Genomic DNA, 14,858 nt, shown 5'->3' on the forward strand with positions numbered 1-14,858 from the left:
TCAGCCAGTGAGCGGGAACCGGTCCATATGTGGGATCCAAACCCTCAGGCGGGAGCGCCGCCATGCTTCCCAGGCGGTGCACTTATCCAGTGCGCCACCGGGCTGGCCCGAGAAAGGATTTTTAAATATGATGATCTAAAATATGATTTCAACCTCCTGAATATTTGGAACAAATATACACAGCTGCTGCTGTGTGGATTATCTACCTTTGCTCACTACTTCACGTAACTGAGGAAAAGAATAAGTTACAGATTTAGTGATCTGTGGATTTAGTTCCCTGGCTTACTTTAACTGTAATTACTACCCCACTTTTTAGAACTGTAAATATAGGAGCAGAATCAAAGAAATTTTTAAGACTCAATTATTTGTTTGTTTTAAGCACTGTCATCTTATACACTCAGTTTTTGTTTTTTGTTTTACTTAATTTGTTTTTTGGGTTCTTTTTTTTTCTATTTTTTTGGTGGCTGGCCAGTCCAGGGATTGAACCCTGGACCACGCTCTCACTAACTGAACTAACCAGCCAGCCTTTAAGAAATCTTTCAGAGTCAATGTTTTATTGTCTTATACCTTGTTGATCCAGTGGAAAGAACTCTGAAGATGTAGGTATAAGTTCCGTTCATCATAGGCAGCCACTTGACTTCTTAGAATCTTATTTTTCTCATTTAGTAAAGAAAAGTGATGCTAATAGCATCTGTCCATCTCATGGGGTGGTTGTAAGGACCAACATGAAGTGATGTATGTAAAATCGCTTTGTAAAATGTAAACATATAAAAGAAGAATTAATAGAAGACTTTGTTCCTTTAAATAAACTCTTTAAAAAGCAAAGAAAGTTTCCAAGTTGGTTTATGTGCTTATATATTCTGGTATTACCTCAAATGTCTTTGAGTAAAATGTCTATGTGGAACAATTTAAGCTTTCTCTCTAACAGAACCAGAATCTTTTGTGCCCGTGAAAATTCCTACCCAGTCATTGCTGCAGGATGTTGCAGGACAAGCAAGAAAAGAAAAGGTGAAGTTGCCTTATTATTTGCTGAGTTCCAAGCCGGAGTCTCAACCTCTCACAAAGGTACGAGAGACATGGGGACATGTTTCCCAGAGCCAAGCAGCATCTTATGTAATTCTGATTTGTTGAAGTTATCACTTTCCAGCCAGTGTGTACTGATATTTACTGTATCTGCCATCTCACTGTGAAGGCCTTTAAGGCACACGTACAAACTAAAGCAGTGCTTTGCTGGAGCCCCCTTGTCCGGGCTCATGAGAGGGATTTGTTGACCCAGGTAAACCACTGATAGCTTGAAATCGGCCATACTGGAGCCAGTTTACCAGCACACTACTGGCCAAAGAGATCATTGACCACCCTTCTTATGACTCAGGACAGAATCCAAACAACTTAGCATGAGCACAAGACATGGCCCCATTTTCTGTCCCCTCTCACCTTGCCTCAAACACACCATAATTCAGCCATTGTGGTTTCTCTCAGTTTTTGAAAACAAGCTCCTTCCTTTCTCAAAGCCTCTGAGATTAAGATTCTACCGAACTCTGTTAGGAAAACTTCCTTGGACCCATCATAGAGAATTTATTGCAATGTGTGTAACTGATATGTGATAGGAGTGTTTCTCAAACCTTAAGGTGCATATGAATTACCTGGTGATCTTGTGAGAATGTAGATTCTGACTCACTAGGTGTGGGGTGAGGTCTGAGAGTCTCACAAACTCCCAGGTAACATCGGAGCTGCCGATCTGGGGAATAACAATAAGGTTTAGAGCAACAGTTCTCAGAGTGTGATTACCTGACAAACAGCACTGGCAACACCTGAGAAATTGTTTGACATGCAAATTCTAGGGTGCTGCCCCAGACCTACAGAATGAGAAATTCTGGGGGAGGGAGTCAGCAATTTTTGTCTTAAGTTCTCCAGGAGATTCTGATGGGAGTGACGTTGGATAACTGCCTGCACAGAGGAAAGAGCACAGACTTCAGAATAGGCAAACTTGAGTTGGAAACTTTACTTTGCCACTTGAGCAAAATATCTGTTTTTCTGCTTTCTGAATTTAAGCTTCCTTAGCCTTAAAACAGAGCCTAAAATACTTTCTTACAAGACTGTTGTAAGGATTACATGAGACTGTACCTGTTCATTTCTTCTCCCAGCCAAACATTTATTTTCTTTTGGTGACAGGGACTTTTTCTTATCTTGAGAACTCAAAATGGAACCATTTTATTTGCTTAATTTTTCCTAATACAAAGGTGCAAGATTCTGTTGGAGGAAAAGTGAACACATCCTCTGTTGCATCAGCTGCTATTAATAATGCAAAGTCATCTCTTTTTGGGTTCCATCTTCTCCCATCCTCAGTGAACTTTGGAGTGCTTAAAGAAGGACATACCTACGAAACCACTGTAAAGCTCAGGAATGTTGGAGTGGACTTCTGCAGGTGAGGCCAAGGCACCAAACGACTGCTCAGGTTACCTTCTGCTACTCTGTGACTTGTCTTTGACTACCTTCATCAGTAAATGTTTATTGAACTGAACTGTAATTACACCTCCAATCTTGAATCTTCACATTATTCATTCAGTCTTTTAATCACTAATTTACCCTTTAATTATCCATTCATTTTCAATAAATAAGTACTTACCAAGTCCCAACTATGTGGAAGATACGTCCTTACCCTCCCATTAGTCATTTTTTCATACTTCGTTAGAAGCAACTCAAATCCTGATTTACACTAGCAAAAAAGGAAGAAGAGGTTGTACATGCGTTACAGTAACTAATGCACAAAACTTGGAAGTGTTTTTCTCAAATCCGCCAACTATAATATCAACTGACATTTGTTTATAATTTATGATCTGAAAAGTCCTTTTAATTACATTATTTCTGCATAATTGAGGCAAAGACCTTAGAGACTCTTATAAAGGAAGAAACTGAGTGACTTGTTTTAAGGTCCTGAGGCTAGAGCAAGGCTAGACCTCAGAGCTGAGCTCCACCACACAGAGGTACCTCCCTTTATTAACAGTTTCATGTGGGATCTCAGTCCTTCCCATTGGGTCAGTATATGCATCATATGTCTATACCAGGGCCACTCCCAATTACAAAATGTCCTCTATTCTATTTTGAATTAAACTTAAGCATAATCTGTTTTGGGGTTTTTTTTGTTTTTTTTTTCATAAAAAAGAGAATAAATGTTTATTTTAATTGCAGAGTTATTCTCAGTGTAAGTAGCAAATCCTTCAAGAACATTTGTGATCCTGGACTCAGGACTGGAGATCAGATGGAGCAAAACAACAGGAGCATCCACTTTGAAAGTTCATTGTCCCATTTTAGTTGAAGCAAATCCCCAGCTTCAAGAATAATGTTTCCTTCCCTGGAAACAACCTCATGAGGGACTCAAGCCACCAGATCAGACATTGTTGTTTTTTTAGGTTCTTGCCAACAATGTGGGTGGGGAGAAAGAGGGTCAACCTCAAACTAATAAAGCTCATCCATGCAGACCCTGTCTCTCCGGGGTAGAATTTTAGTTTTAGAGATTTCACTCCTCAGCTTGTTAAATTCAGCTGGTAGAAGGAGCAGGTTGGGGTCAGAGTGGAGGTAGGCTTTGCTTGGCATTTTAATTTACTCCAGGTCTTTAACCTTCAGGCAGAACCCACAAACCACAGGAAGGGAAAGAGATGAATTAAGCACCATGTGTGAGCATGGAGGTTTTCAAGGTCGTCAACATTTTCTGAGCCCTTTCTGTTTCTCTTCTCCCCAAACATGCAAACCCCATACCAAGACATAGCTAGACTGGCTCCCACGCTCCACTGATTTCCAAAAGAGCCTTCATTCTTCAGCTTAATGATCTGGCTGCCAGCATTTGCATTCATGCTGGCAGCTACGCCAAAATGCACACACCAGCCAAACCCAGGCCCAACCAAGCTGTTCATAAGAAACCTGTAACAAAGGGTTGAAACTAACTCACGTTGGAATCTGTTTTATGCTGATGAAAACTGCTGGAAAGGCAATTGTGAAGTGGCCCCAGATTCTTCTCTCAACTGAATATTCAGGTTGTTTTTCTAATGGGATGGACCCCCAGCTCCTGTGTAGCGAATATTAACACCTTCCTGATTTTATAACATCCTAGTTCATTCCTTGCTCATGTTTTTCATTATGGCATAAATTTATTTTCATCTTTCTGCCTGGTAGGTTTAGGGTGAAGCAGCCCCCACCCAGCACAGGACTGAAAGTGACTTATAAACCTGGGCCTGTAAGTCCTGTGTGTTATCTGTTGTGTGTGTTTGTGCTTGCACATGTGAATGTGTACATATTTCTAGTGAAGTGGGCTTTTAAATCATTCTGCCCATTCAGTTTAAACCATGTGTAAATCTAAATTCTCCAGTATCATAAGCAAAATATTCCTGGTATTGGTATAATATGTGGCTTGATGTCACTCATTTTATGTGAATAACCATGAGACAGATCCTGTGTGTAAACAGAGTTAAACTTTCAGCTATAGAAACATTTCTGAAGCTCACATCACTTGTCCCATTAGTACAGTCATGAACAGTTGTATGAAAACTACTTTTTAAACATTAAATTCTTCTGCAAAGTGGAAAATCCTCTGGAAAAATAAATAATATTCCATTCTTTATATTTTGTGTGAATATGGTTTGCTCTCTTGGTATTTGCCAGAGAATACTATTTAATACCATACTAAGGTATAGTAGTATATATTAAATTCATTAGTTACCTTATTTCTCCAAAAATCTCAGAAAATACAAATTTAAAAATGTCTGTTTCAACTTTATTTGATACATACCCCCAAATAGGATGTTCAGTAAAAAATATGTACTTTAATTGTACACTCTGGTTTTAAATTATAATTTCAGAAATAGAGCATGATATAAACAAAAGTTTATCTCAAATTATAATAAATCACACTTGTAAGTCTTGATCAGTGCATAGCACCCCTTTCCTTTCACTCAGCAAACTTTGAGTTTCTCCCGTATACCACTGATAATGTGCAGAGGATGTTAAAAGTGAGTGACACACGTAAGGAGCTTACAAAGGCAGGCACATAGGAGTTATTCAAGAGATATGGAATTGAATGACAGAACGAAATGAGGAAGTCCAGTAGATGCATGAACCATTCCACACAGATGGGAATATGTGTAAGCTCATGAGAGCAGTTAGCAAGGGTATCCAGTCCCATGACAAGCACACAGTGCACCCTGAGACTGAAGCTCTTACAGCAGCCACAGTTATTATATGCCCATACAGAAGGGTTGGTTTGGGGGCCGGCCCCGTGGCTCACTCGGGAGAGTGCCGCGCTGGTAGCGCCAAGGCCACGGGTTCGGATCCTACGTAGGGGTGGCCGGTGCACTCACTGGCTGAGCATGGTGTGGACGACACCATGCAGAGGGTTGCGATCCCCTTACTGATCAAAAAAAAGAAGGGTTGGTTTGGTGTAGTGCTAAGTTAATTGGCTTCTTGTCATGAGTATGCCACCAGCTCAGTGATGCTTTGAGCTTTGTTTTCCTCAGACCGTATCATTTCTTAGCCCTCTTCTAGCTCTATTATCTTATGATCTATTAAAAAAACAGCAGGATGCAGGGTGAAGCTCCAAACAGAAATACATTTTGGGATTAAATCCACTAATTTATGAGTGACTCTCTGATATAATGCATTACCATACTGTGTCAAGATTTCAGAACCTTCACAACATAAAGCAAAAAACAAAAATCAAAGCAAGCCCTTCTTCCACTGTTCTGGGAAGTTATCAAATCTCATTTTAATTTAAAGTAGGGATTATGCCAAAAGCCAAAATGACTGTTGGATCAACCTTATAGGTACTAAAAACCCAGCATGTATTCTTTGAAGCTCACTCTGTACTGTTAGGTTTTTTTAGTCTTTTTTTTTTTTTCTTTTTGACAGTAGGTTTTGGCTCTGGCAAAGAATATAATCTATAGTCTTCTCCATATGTAAATCTAACCACTGTTCAGTTTGGTTAGTTGCCAACACTAAATGAATATGCTCAAAGCCCGGGTAAACCTGTCTGAGGGCAGTATTCCAGCTCCCCTCATGCTGAATTTTATCATTATCCAGCCCTGCTCTGATTGCTGGGCTTGGGAGGACTAAGGGTCTGATTCTCAGAAACAGAGCTGTTGGATACCCTCCAGTTTGCATAGGTTCACAAGCACATTGTTGAAAAAATTGAAACTTTTTCAATTCCATTATTTATAAAACTATATTGAAGAAAAAAAATCCATTTTATCTAATTGCTATCCATGTGGTAGTTTCTGATTTATTTTTTTTCACATAACTGTTCCCAAATCTGCTTTTTAACCCACCTCCTGGGGAGGCAGCTTAGAAACATAAACAGCTCTTTCTTTTCTGGCTAGTGTTCTTTTCAAGGAACAAGGCAAAAAGCCCATGCCTCACTGTGTTTCTTCTTCATTATATATCAGGTTTCTTTTCTGTTGGTACAAACCTCTTCCATGTAGCTTTCAAACCTAAGCAGTTTGGCATTTAAACTAATTCTGTCTCCCTCTGCTGGCTTTTTGTCACTTTATACATCCTGCATTAAGAATACTAAAAACTAAGGGGCAGGGCAGGGAAGTTATGGGATTCACCCAGGCTCTCAGACTAATTTTAAGATTAAATTTATATTTATCTTAGGTTAACTGCAAGGATGTCAATAGATAGAAATTCACTACTGGCATTCAAGAAATAGCACAATTACGGGTTTTGCATTAGTTTGCCTTCAGTGCCACTTCCAATTTGCTGCCGTTTAGTTTCCTTATGCTTTCTCCTAAATAGCACCTGGTTTGACCTTCAACAATTTATCCTTGGCCCCATTTACTCAATGGATTTACCTAACTAAATTATAAAGTAATTCTGCTAAATGCTTATAACAGCTACTGTTTCTTAGTGCCAAATTTATAAGTGAAGAAACTAAAGATTAGAGAGTTTAAGTAACTTGCCCAAATTAGTATTAAAACCAGGATTTGGACTCAGATATACCTGATCCTAAAGCTACATTATGTCTTATAGGTGGCAGCTGGTTTGCAGGCAGAACTGAAGGTGGAATTATTTGCCATGGCTCTTGGAGAGGAAGGCGCCAAGGGATCAGTGCACATCGCTCACAATATTGAGATTATGACTGAGCATGATGTTCTGCTCTTACCTGTGGAAGCAAATATCCTTTAAAGTCAGTTAGAGTAATCATATATAGTGCAGAAATTATGTATGAATGAAGAAAACACAGAGGTTAAAATGCATCTCCATATCTTCATTAATTCTATCTTTTAAATCATAGATAAATTTCTTAGAACAAAAACTGTGTCTTCATTTGTCTTTGAAAGCATCTAGCCAAATCTAAAAAATACCTGACACATAATACATGTACAGTAACTGCAAGTTGAATAAATGTCAATGTAATTGGCCATAGATAGCAGACAATCAGAATAATAAAAAAGCAAATCTGCCATCAAAACACATTGTAATCTTGTTGACGGATAGAAGATACTTTCTTATTATAAAGGTTGGATATTCACTGAATTACACATGCATTCCTTCATATCAGTGTCTCTAGGCATACAGATATCATACAGATATCAAGTACCTATTACCTACAAGGTACAAAAATGGAAAATCGGACTCTATCTTAAAAGACATTATGTAATCTAGCAGTGGAAATAAAGTCTTCACACTTGGTTCTTATACTATTTTATACTTTTGCAATGATATGAATCCCATACTGCTGGTGTTATATATCTATTTGATATTTGAGCTGGGTCTTACATAATGAGAAAAAATTTGATGAAAGGGGATTGTAAGTACAAAGAGAGAAAAAAAAAAAAAAAACATGGCGGTAGGAAAGCTCCAGGTGTTTGGGAGTTCATTTTGCTGAGAGCTTAAGAATTATTAGCAAATATAGTGGGAAAGTGAGTTGAAGTCAAGTTATGAAAGATCTTGAATCTTTGGTGTAGACTTTATTATTTAAGCAACAGTTAACTGTTGGTTTCTGATACAGTGGGTGATATGATCAGCATATCTTTATAAAAATGAACCTAGTGTTATTGTTGAGGATATGTGGAAGGAGAACTGGACATGTAAACCATAGGGTGGCAAATGTAGACATGAAAGAGGGACATGGATGAAAGACGGGGGAAGCTGCAAAATCTGAGGTGGAACCCATTGATGGAAGGAAGTAAGAGAGGATGTAAGTGTTCAACAGCAAGGTCTTGTGCTCAGGCAATGAATCTAGGATATGCAGGAGGACTGGATCTCAGTTGAGAAGTCAGAGCTGAAGATATAATTTGAAAAATTCTCCATACAGAGGTAATGGTTGAAGGTATGGGAAATGAGCAGTTTAAAGAGCAGCAGGAGGAAGAGATAATGGAGACAAAACCAGCATTAGAAAATCATGAAATATCTCAGAAGCCACAGAAAGAATTTCAAGGAAAAGTTGGACACAGTTAACAGATGCCACAGAGATGCTGAAGAGAATTCAGATTTAATCTGAATCAAATAAAACTGTTAGATAAATATCTCAGAAGCCACAGAAAGAATTTCAAGGAAAAGTTGGACACAGTTAACAGATGCCATAGAGATGCTGAAGAGAATTCAGATTTAATCTGAATCAAATAAAACTGTTAGATTTTGTGGGGATGAAACCTAAATTGCAAAATATAAAGAATGGGTGTTAAGAAAGAGGAAACATCAGATATGGATACTCTTTCAAGAAAATGTATTAAAGGAAAGAGCAAGAAAATGCGACATCTCAAGGATGCAAGAGTAAAGGAGGGATTTTCAGTTTAGGGTAGATCTGAGCATGTGTGCAGGCTGAAGAGAATTGGTCAGAAGAGAAAAATTTTTAAAATAAAAATGAGTAGAAGTAATTGAAACTGCAATATCCAAAAAAGGGCAGGAGAATAATGAAGGGCAGAGCTGAAGGGTTAGTCTTGACAAGGGAAAGGATGAAGATGGCCGAGGATTCAGACATTCTGAGGTGAAGAAATTAGGGGAACGTGTGTCAGGTAGTCTTGATTTCAATACAAATGAAGTTGAATTCATTTGTTCCTTTATTCTTTCAAAGATAATAAGTGCCTCTTAATGTGCCAGGCACTGTTCTAGGCACTAGGTATACAGTAATTATGTAGCTTACATTTCAGAGAGAGGACAGACAATACACAAAGTAAGTAGAATATGGACTATGACGGTGATAAGTACAATGGAGAAAAATATAAAGTAGGAAAGGGATATAGGGAATGTTAAGGAGTATTAAAATTTAAAATAGGATAAACCTCATCGGGAATGTGACTTTTTCTTTTCTTTTTATAAGTAATGATGGCAGGGTTCTTCCACTGTGATAGAAGAAAACTAACCAAAGAACCAGTATTCCCCCACTCTAGGAATCTTATCAAGTCCCCGCACCCTCTTCACACAGGTTATTAGACGCTGATCCAGAGTACCTGGACTGCTGTTGCTGACCACAGCAATGAAATCATTTTGCATTAATCATTTTCTTTTTCCTTGCTTATAGAGACCACCTGTCAGTTAGGTACAGATCTAAAAAAATTATTAAATCTTTTATCTACTTCCATGTCAACAATGATGGTTCATAGCTCATTTCCCCAGGTCTATCCCTCTCCCACCAGGAAAAAAAGCATGAAGTCTGGATGCTGATGTGGTTTGGGGCCTGATTATAGTGATGGCTCCTTATAGAAAGGCCAGTCACAGTTAGGAGAGAAATAACTGTACACTAGGGAGAACAGAAGACATTGTAAGACATCGATATCTATCATTTAACCCCTAAACCTAAGCATGCAGAATTTGCATTAGACAGAAGAGTACCTAAAACTGAGCTAATGTTGCTACAGAAGAGATTCTATGATTCTAAAATGTTATTTGGGTTTGTACATACAAATCATTTAGTCATGAAAATCATAGTCCTTAACGAGTATTTTACCAGTTTTAACAAGCAGCAATTATGATAAGCGACCAAAAGATTTTCCCCAGGGAAAAGAAAATCCCATGGTCCAGAGGACTTCCACAATTTCTTCCTCTGCACTTGGAGTCTTCATGTCTCATCAAGTTTCTCCACATTAGGTCCAGTAAGTAATAGATGGGAATTTCATTGTCAACCATTCAAATTTGAGGCCTTAGACTTCGGGTTTGTTCCCCTCTTCTTACAGCTAGAAACCATAAGCCACTTAGCCTGATTGAATGAAAATATTTGTTTCAAATAATTTTAATAGTTACCCCTTTACATCTATATTACTGAATCTACTAATTCTCATGCTTCCTATAAGATAGATATTATTTTTTCCACTTTACAAATAAGAAAAACAGAGGCTCAGATAATCTTAAGTGGAAGAAGTGGAAAATCTAACTTACTTCAATGTGATTCTAAAGTTCATTTTTTAAGCACTGTCTTCATTGTGCAGATAAAAGTTGATTACTCTCCAAAAAGCAGTAGCACTGTTGCTTTGTGTTGCTTTGCCCCCCACGGATTTGTCACCCCTCTTCCCCTGGGTGATGGAGACACAAATGATTACTCAAAGCCCATCTCTTCCGAGCAGTGAGAAGCCCCGAAGTGGTTAACTTCCCTGGGAATGCTCAAGCGAGAGCCAACCCTTCCATTTGGGAAATTAACGCTGAATTGGGGTTCTCTTCCTGCATTTATTCTCCAGAGCAGGAAGTTACAGGAAGAGACAAAGGTGGGGTTATAGTTGAACAGTACAGGCTGGTAACTTTCAGTGAAACAAGCCAGATGACATTCCAGTAGGCTATCAACAAAAGCTTTGATCTTAACAAACATTCCTTCTCCCTCTAACAGTTTCTCAGAATCTTTACAGAACAATCAGCAACTAGTCTGTCTTTGAGCCAGCAACCTGCTGTGCCACAATTCTTATCTTGCAACAGAGACTTATAGCCTGAGGAAAATTTCCTGTCCTTGCAAGGTCAATATTTGAAACTGCAAGGCTTTGGAAAACCAGGCCCTGTGAAGTACATATGCTTTATAGTATATCCCACATAGCAATATTTGAAACTGCAAGGCTTTGGAAAACCAGGCCCTGTGAAGTACATATGCTTTATAGTATATCCCACATAGCACAAACACAAACTCCAAGGCATCTCCTTAGAACTTAAAAATTTACAATTAAGCCAGTGGTTTTCAAACTTTTTAGACTCAGTACTCCTTTTATATTCTTAATAATTATTGAGGATCCCAAAAAGCTTTAGTTTATGTGGGTGATATCTATCAATATTTACCAAACTAGAATTAACACTAGGAAAACTTTTTAATTAGTTTAAAAATAATAATAAACCCAGTATATTAACATAAACAACATTTGTAATAAAAAATAACTATCTTCTAAAACAAAAATTTAATAATAGTATCATTGTTTTACATTTTTGTAACTCTTTTTAGTGTCTGGCTTACTAGAATATAGCTGGATTCTCACATCTGCTCTGTGTTCCATCTTTTACCATATCACACATCACATAGCCTCTGGAAATTCTACCCTATGCCTATGACAGCATGGAAAAAAAAGGCAAATAACATCATGTATTAGTTTGCTAGGGCTGTCATAACAAAATACCACAAACCAGGTGGCTTAAAACAACGATATTTATTCTATTGGATTTCAGTTGAGGAGGCCAGAGATCCAAAATCAAGGTGTCAGTGGGGTTGATTACTTCTGGAGGCTCTGAGGAATAATTTATCCTATGCCTGTCTCCTAACTTCTGGTGGTTGCCAGCAATCTTTGTCATTCCTTGACTTATAGTTGCATCTCTCCAATCTCTGTCTTCACATGGCATTCTTCCCTATGTATTTCTGTGTGTGTGTGTCTCTCTCTTTATAAAGATTCACTCACTCATTGGATTTAGTGCTACCCCATTCCTGAGTGACCTCATCTTCATGTGATTATATTGTAAAGCCTATTTACAAATAAGGTCACATTCATAGGTTCCATCAGACATAAATTTTATAGGGACAAACCTAGTAGTCTGCCTTCTGTTCCCTCAAAATTCATGTTTTTCTCACATGCAAAATACATTCCCCCATCCCAACATCCCCAAAAGTCTTAACCCATTCCAGCATTACTCTAAATCCAAAATTTCATCTAAACAACATCAACTCAAAAAGTTTCAAATCTCAGAATCTAAATCACCTAAATCAGGCATGGATGAGACTCTGGGTATGATTCGTTCTGGCCTCCTCTGCATCTATGGATCTATGAAACTAGACAATTTGTCAGCTTCCAAAATAAAATGGTGAAACAAGTACAGGATAGATATTACCATTCCCAAAGGGAAAAAATGAAAGGAATAAAGCCATCACTGGTCTAAAGCAAGTTTGCAACACAGCAAGGAAAATTCCATTAGGGTTCAAGAACTTAGAATAAACATCTGTGGCTCCTGGCTCCATCTGCCTTCTGTGCTCTGGGAGGCTCCACCAACCCCAGCCTCTAGGCCCTCAGAGGCTCCATCGGCTCTGTCCTCTCAGCCCTCAGCTTCTGCTCTCATCAGCAGTTCTACCCCCTGAACAGCCCATTTCCTGCTTAAAGAATTCCATAAGTCTGACAGCTTTCCTTCATTTCATCCTGTTTCAGTCCAAGCTGGCAGTGTTTCTGCTGATAGAACATTCTCAAAGACCTACCAGTCATCTGTCAAAGTCAAGGGGAACCACACCATTAGATGACAGGGTTATCCACAGACCCTTTCTGAATACCCTCTATAACCTAGTCTCTATTCCTGGCTTCTGCTGAGATGGTTGACTGGATCCTTGGTCACCTGCATATTCACTCCAACACGTTTCCCAGACACATGCATAGTGATTTCTCCAGAGCATGCCTTAGCATCTTTTGCAATATGAATATGAATAGGTTGTAAATTTTCCAAATAATCATATTCTGGTTTCTTTGTGCTTAATAGTTTCTTCCTTTTTCTTCTTGCATTTTACCATAAGCAGCAAGGCAAGGAACCAGGCCATACCTTCCATATTTGGCTTGGAAATTTCAGCTAAATATTCAAGTTCATTGTTTAAAAGTTCTACTTTCCACCCAAGAGGAGAACACTGAATTCGGCCAAGTTTTCTGCCACTTTATAACAAAGATCACCTTCCCCCCAGTGGGAAACCTTCCCCCCATGTCCAACAACATGTTCCTCACTTGTTCTGAGGCCTCACCAAAAGCACCTTTAATGTTCATACTTCTACCAACATTCTGTTCATGACAATACATGAATTCTCTGAGATAACAGAAACTTTCTCTACTGTCCTTATCACTTGCTTCTTAGCCCTCACCAGCACTGCCTTTAACATCTGTATTTCTACCACGTTTCTTCAAGGCAGTCTAGACTTTTTTTCTTTTTCTTTTTCTTATCATGAAGTTCAAATTTCTTCTAGCCTCTACCCATTAACCAACTCAAATGACAGTTCCACATTTTAAGGCATTTATGATAGCAGCACTCCACTTTCATATACCAAAATCTGTATTAGGTTCCTGGAGCTATCATAACAAATTACCACAGAGTAGTTTAAAACAACATGTTTATCCTCTTGCAGTTCAAGAGACCAGAGGTCTGCAACCAAGGTGTTGGCATAGTTGGTTCCTTCTGGATTCTCTGAAGGAATCTGTTCTCTGCCTCTCCTAGCTTCTGGTGGTAGCCTGCAATCCTTGGTATTCGTTGGCTTGTAGCTGCGTCACTCCAATCCCAATCTCTTCCTGAAGTCACATGGCCTCCATCCTTGCATGTCTTCACATGACATTCATGTAAGAACACCAGTCACTGGATTTAAGGGCCTACTCTCCCTAATCTAGTATGACTTCATCTTAATATTAATTACATTTAATTACATTTTAAATGTAATTACTTAATTACACTTGTAAAGACCCTATTTCCAAACAAGGTCACATACACAGCATCCAGGTAGATGTGAATCTTCAGACACTGTTCAACCTAGTACATATCTTAATACTGCAGTCTTGGACTATACTTTGGGAACCAGTGAATTCAAGCATGGTTTATTTCAGTTTTAGTCTATGACTTTTAGAAGTTATCCCAAACTGATTAATGCTGAAGTCTGCATCTGTAGCTGGACAATTCTGAAAACTATGAAATAAAGATTTGTACCAATCTATCAAAACTAATTTCATGAACAGACACTGTTCAACCTAGTACATATCTTAATACTGCAGTCTTGGACTATACTTTGGGAACCACTGAATTCAAGCATGGTTTATTTCAGTTTTAGTCTATGACTTTTAGAAGTTATCCCAAACTGATAAATGCTGAAGTCTGCATCTGTAGCTGGACAATTCTGAAAACTATGAAATAAAGATATGTACCAATCTATCAAAACTAATTTCATGAACCTACCTAATAGAAATGTCTGAAGTAATATTGTCATTCAGCCTCTTTGTGCATATTATCACAGAGTTAACGAGATTAAAAACATGCAGTTACCATAGTAACAGTTTGTGTTTAAGTACGTAACAATAACTCTAGGAGGGTAGGCACTATTATACCCCTTCTATGGATGGGGAATCAGCAACTAGGTTAAACAACCTCAGAACTTAGTGGTTTAAAACAACAAACATTTATGATCTCACAGTTTCTCTGGGTCAGGAATTCAGGCACAGCTTAGTTGAGTCCTATGGCTCAAATGGGGGTGAATCTGCTTTCAAGCTTACTTCTTGGAAGGATTCAGTTCCTTGCAGGCTGTTAGACTGAGGACCTCAGTTCCTCACTGGCTATTGTCTGGAGACCACTCTCACTTCCTTGCTGTGTAAGCCTCTCTCTAGGGCATCTAACAACACAATAGCTTGGTTCATCAGATCAAGCAAGCAAGCAAGAAGAGCCTGAGTGTGTAAGCAAGG

The 14,858-nt window shown here is 38.5% G+C and overlaps 1 protein-coding gene across 1 annotated transcript in view; it reads left to right on the forward strand.

Annotated features, from left to right (window-relative positions):
• SPAG17 (sperm associated antigen 17) overlaps positions 1–14,858 on the forward strand; it is a 186,727-nt gene that overhangs the window by 163,667 nt on the left and 8,202 nt on the right. Inside the window, exons 41-45 of the mRNA XM_008580417.1 lie at positions 929–1,065; positions 2,241–2,425; positions 4,171–4,231; positions 7,018–7,162; positions 9,938–10,082. Of these exons, the coding sequence (XP_008578639.1) occupies positions 929–1,065; positions 2,241–2,425; positions 4,171–4,231; positions 7,018–7,162; positions 9,938–10,077 (668 nt within the window). The 3' untranslated portion in view covers positions 10,078–10,082. The remainder of the gene's footprint in view (positions 1–928; positions 1,066–2,240; positions 2,426–4,170; positions 4,232–7,017; positions 7,163–9,937; positions 10,083–14,858) is intronic.

This window comes from Galeopterus variegatus, unplaced genomic scaffold, assembly GCF_000696425.1.
Source record: "Galeopterus variegatus unplaced genomic scaffold, G_variegatus-3.0.2 Scaffold2084, whole genome shotgun sequence".
In the NCBI taxonomy this organism is placed as follows: Eukaryota; Metazoa; Chordata; class Mammalia; order Dermoptera; family Cynocephalidae; genus Galeopterus; species Galeopterus variegatus.